Below are 4,098 nucleotides of genomic sequence, written 5' to 3'. Positions count from 1 at the left end.
AAAGCGTTATTTTTCTTGGTAAAACGTGGAAATGTCACCACACAATTATAGAAGTGTTGAGTTTTCTCTTATTTGCATTCTTCGAAGAATTCTTTCTGTAACTATTCTGAAAAATTCAATTCCTAGGTAAAGATGCATCGTGTTACTGCAGTTCGTCTCTTTTACATTTTGAAGGGCGAACTTTCATCATTTAGGCACTTTTTGCACGTGATAACATGGATTTTTAAACCCTTTCACATTTGTCTTAAGTTGTACATTAACGACGTGTTACTTCAAGCTATACCGAGGCAGCTGGGATTATATTTGATATGTAAAGGTTACATATGTCTTGACAAAGAAAATACATGGGTCTACTCGATTTTTTCTCATTACGTCTACGAATGTTGTTACTGCGGGCTGGATCACTGTCAGGTAATAACATCTATCCTAAATTCTTTATTTAGGGAATGTTATATAGGATTTTGGACTTTATCGTTCCCATATTTATATTTCCATAGAAAGAAAAGACGAAAAAAAGTTAAGTGACGCCTGAACATTGCGTACCACTGTAGGGGCGGATTTACTTTACAAAGCTTTCATGTATGAAATCTTCAATATCTCTAGAGTCGCCTCCGCCACACATTTGACGTTTCTGAGTAGTTACCAGTATTTGGACAAGATCTAAATACAATACAGAGTAGTGGCTTGTGGTGAATAATTACTATGGGCTTCTGGATATTTTATTGGTTAAACGCAATGAGCTTTCAGAGTTCTAAAACCAGTCGTTTTATCTACACAAGTTTTAAAGCTTTGAGTGTATGCAATGGATAAAAGTATGTAGGGATTGTTCATGGGCCACGTTGGTACTCGGCGTTGCGTGAAACTTGTGTTGTTATCATATCATTGAAATGAAATGTACTGGTTTCTGATTGGAGAGTAAGGCTTTGAAGGGTAAAACTGGTCTAAAGCAAGGGATAGAGTATGTGAGGCAACGACGAGTGTCTTATCTTTCCGAGTCCTTACTGTTCCGTTTAGTCGGACAGCGCATAGACGACTTTCTACTGGGATCCAGTCTAAAAGAGTCAGTTCTGCCTTAGGACTTGATGATTTACCTACACCAGCGAGGCTACGGGAAGCAGCAGCAGGGCTACTAGATACACGAACCGTGAATCGAGATGGTTCTTTATTATGACATGGTGAGCTCAAATAAATGACTCTACTCGGGTCTTGTATGCGCGTTTCGGAGACGCAGCACACATCGGCGGTGCGAGATTCTAAAGTCCTAGCTAAGGAAGCCTGTTGTCCTATTTGGCACAATGTTCGGACATTAAAAGTTCCTGTATGTAGTTTAGAGCATGGTTTCAGGAGACCAGGAATAACGTTCCGTGTACTTGAACCGTTTGCCCTAGCGGTGCGAGGTGATAAAAGGACCTGAGGAGTGTTAGTCGTGGAGATAAGAGAGTTATTAGGTGTTGGAAGGACTTGAAAGTGACCAACTTGGTCTCGTGTGTTGTTACGGGTATGAGGGCTAATATCACTTCCCGGCTGCCCACACCGTGGAAGGGTATTTCTTGAGGGACCTGAAAAAGAAGTCGAATTAGTGTTGGTCTTAACGACCTGGGAGCGTGACCGCGAGGTGTGCATTTTTAGGGTCGACCTTTTCTAACCCCTTCCTTCCTTGTGAGGAGTCAGCATCGCTGCAAATGCTGGTTGTCCGAGGGGAACACTTTAACGCTGTCACACCTCTGTACAGTCGGCAGTACGACTTCGCCCTCAGACCTTGAGTTGCTGCTTTTATTCTTACCGTTCTCCAATCGACCTGCCTGGCATGGTAGAACCTAAAGGAACATATGTTCCAGCCAATATAGCTCGGTTGGGTCATCACAATAGGCAAGCCCGACCACCACGTCAAGGTAGCAGCTGCGGTCGGGATTAATGAGGTAGTAAATCTTAACCAACTAAGATGGTTAGGAAATGTTTTACTTATGCCTAACCAGCACCTAATTCAGCGGACGATGTTGGCTGGTGTAGCAGTAGACTCGAACAAAGCTAGGAGCGTGCAAACGAAAACATGACACCTCCTGTGAAGTCACTGACAGGTTGAGACATGTTAAAAGGTGTAGACTACCTGGTTAGTGTCTGCACGATTACCGTAACCACTGACTAGAGTTTGAATGATACGGCTCGGAATCGTTCGCAATGGAGTAGGCGCATTCAGTTATTGCTCTTCCACAAACAGCTTTTGAATGCTTCACAACTTGTGTTTTTATCCTTTAATTCCTGGTTGTCTAAAGGAAACTCCTTACTGCTGTCACACCTCTGTACAGTCGGCAGTACGACTTCGCCTTCGGACCTTGGGATTGCTGCTTTTAGTCTTACCGCTCTTCAACCGACCTGTCTGGCATGGTAGGACCTCGAGGAACGGTTGTTTCAGACAGCATAGCTCGATTGCTTCATCACGATAGGCAAGCCCAACCACCACGTCAAGGTAGCAGCAACGGTCGTTCGTACGTTCGCTACGTACTTATTAATTCCATATGAAAATGTTAGTTCATATTAGTCCATTTTTTGATCATCTTCATTCCTACTCGTTGGTCGGATATGTAAAAAAAGTATGATGTGACAGTATTGGTCCGAATTATTACACTCCGTGGCAATACATCAATGTTAGATAAGCAAGAGTCGACCCTTCATTTTTGAGCGGATTTTTTAACGCAGTAGAGAAAAGTTTAAGACAATAGGCATTGAGTCTCTTATATGAGGTTGAAACTCATACTTCAAAATAGTAGCTTACAGTAATCAAAATGAATGTGTGACATGCAGAAGGTATTTATTTACAAAGTCTCCTAATCCACAATGGACCGAGAAGGGCCTAATACAGTTTTCAGCAGTAAACTACCAGGGTAACAGCATGTTAAACTTTCTCCCACCTATGTAGGCAATAATAACAACTACCATTTATGGTTTGAATTTTGTTTCACTCCAACATCTCTCTGCAATCAGTAGTCTCTGTTCAGTAATAGATTCATCAATCTATCTTACACATAATCAAACGAAAACAAAAGAATCATCTTTTATTGGTTATAATGAAGCTTTCTTCATCGATCTCGACTCATTTTGAGGTTACAACTCATGATAGACAAGCTACGGCACATATCTAATATTAAGTGTAAAACATCTTTATAATGAAAATACTATAACCTTTTTTCACGGCTATAATAATGAGTGACCACAGATGAGGATGAGTGCCTTCTGGCGTTTTTTCTGACCCAATTTTAATTAACTGGTACAATCTTCCATCCGAAAGTAACGAAATCATATATCAGTGAGTGAAAATTGGTAAGGGTATGTACAGATAGCAGTTTATCATAATGATATGTCCATGTAATAACAAACATTTGATTTTAAAACTACGAAACACTTAAACTTATTTGTATTTAAGAAATTGTTCCAAAATCATAGAATGAGTTTGCTTGTAAAAGATGTGTTGAAAGAAAAGAAATAAGACTTTTTATGATTATTAAAACATATAACGTTTGAAAACAATTCCCATAATGAGGAAATTCTTGACTTTTGATATTAGAGTTATATAAACAAGTCTTCTATTATAAATTTACAAAAATAAACCAAATCTGTTTAAAATATATAATTAATGTTTTTGGAAATCGCAGAAAGCAAGGTATGGGATATAAAATGTCGGTCGAGTTAAATGCTATTTAGAAAAGCCAAATACATTCTCAATTCGTATAAATACTTGAAATCCAGGAGTGTTGGATTCATTAAATCAACATCAAGAGATATCCAATGTAACTGAGTTAGTAGTTGTTTAATACACGTTCTCAAAATGGTTTGTTGTCGCACGTTTTAAGCAGTAAAATCCATAGTTCATATTAAATGTAAGGAAATCCAGTGTTATATATTTGAATAAACCGTATTATTTTTGCAAACCATCCAGTATAGAACAGAGCATTAAATCTTCAGGTGTTACAAAAGCACTGAAAAATCCAACTTTATTAGTTAGATTGTTCTCACTCAAAGCTTGTTCATCTTCGCTACATACAAAAGGAACATTGAGACAGTCGGCAGGTATTGGCATACCTAAATGAAATAAGGGAAGAG

The 4,098-nt window shown here is 38.9% G+C and overlaps 1 protein-coding gene across 1 annotated transcript; it reads right to left on the bottom strand.

The window, feature by feature from the left end:
• Positions 1 to 3,913: 3,913 nt before the first annotated feature.
• Positions 3,914 to 4,075, bottom strand: Smp_172020 (hypothetical protein; the record flags this gene model as incomplete). The annotated part of the gene is made up of 1 exon (XM_018792157.1): positions 3,914 to 4,075. The coding sequence occupies one exon, from the start codon at positions 4,073 to 4,075 to the stop codon at positions 3,914 to 3,916; it is 162 nt and encodes a 53-aa protein (XP_018644391.1).
• Positions 4,076 to 4,098: the final 23 nt, after the last annotated feature.

This window comes from Schistosoma mansoni (assembly GCF_000237925.1).
Source record: "Schistosoma mansoni, WGS project CABG00000000 data, supercontig 0622, strain Puerto Rico, whole genome shotgun sequence".
Lineage (NCBI taxonomy): Eukaryota > Metazoa > Platyhelminthes > Trematoda > Strigeidida > Schistosomatidae > Schistosoma > Schistosoma mansoni.
The sequence above is the reverse complement of the archived record's forward strand: the minus strand, read 5'-3'. Positions and strand labels throughout refer to the sequence as shown.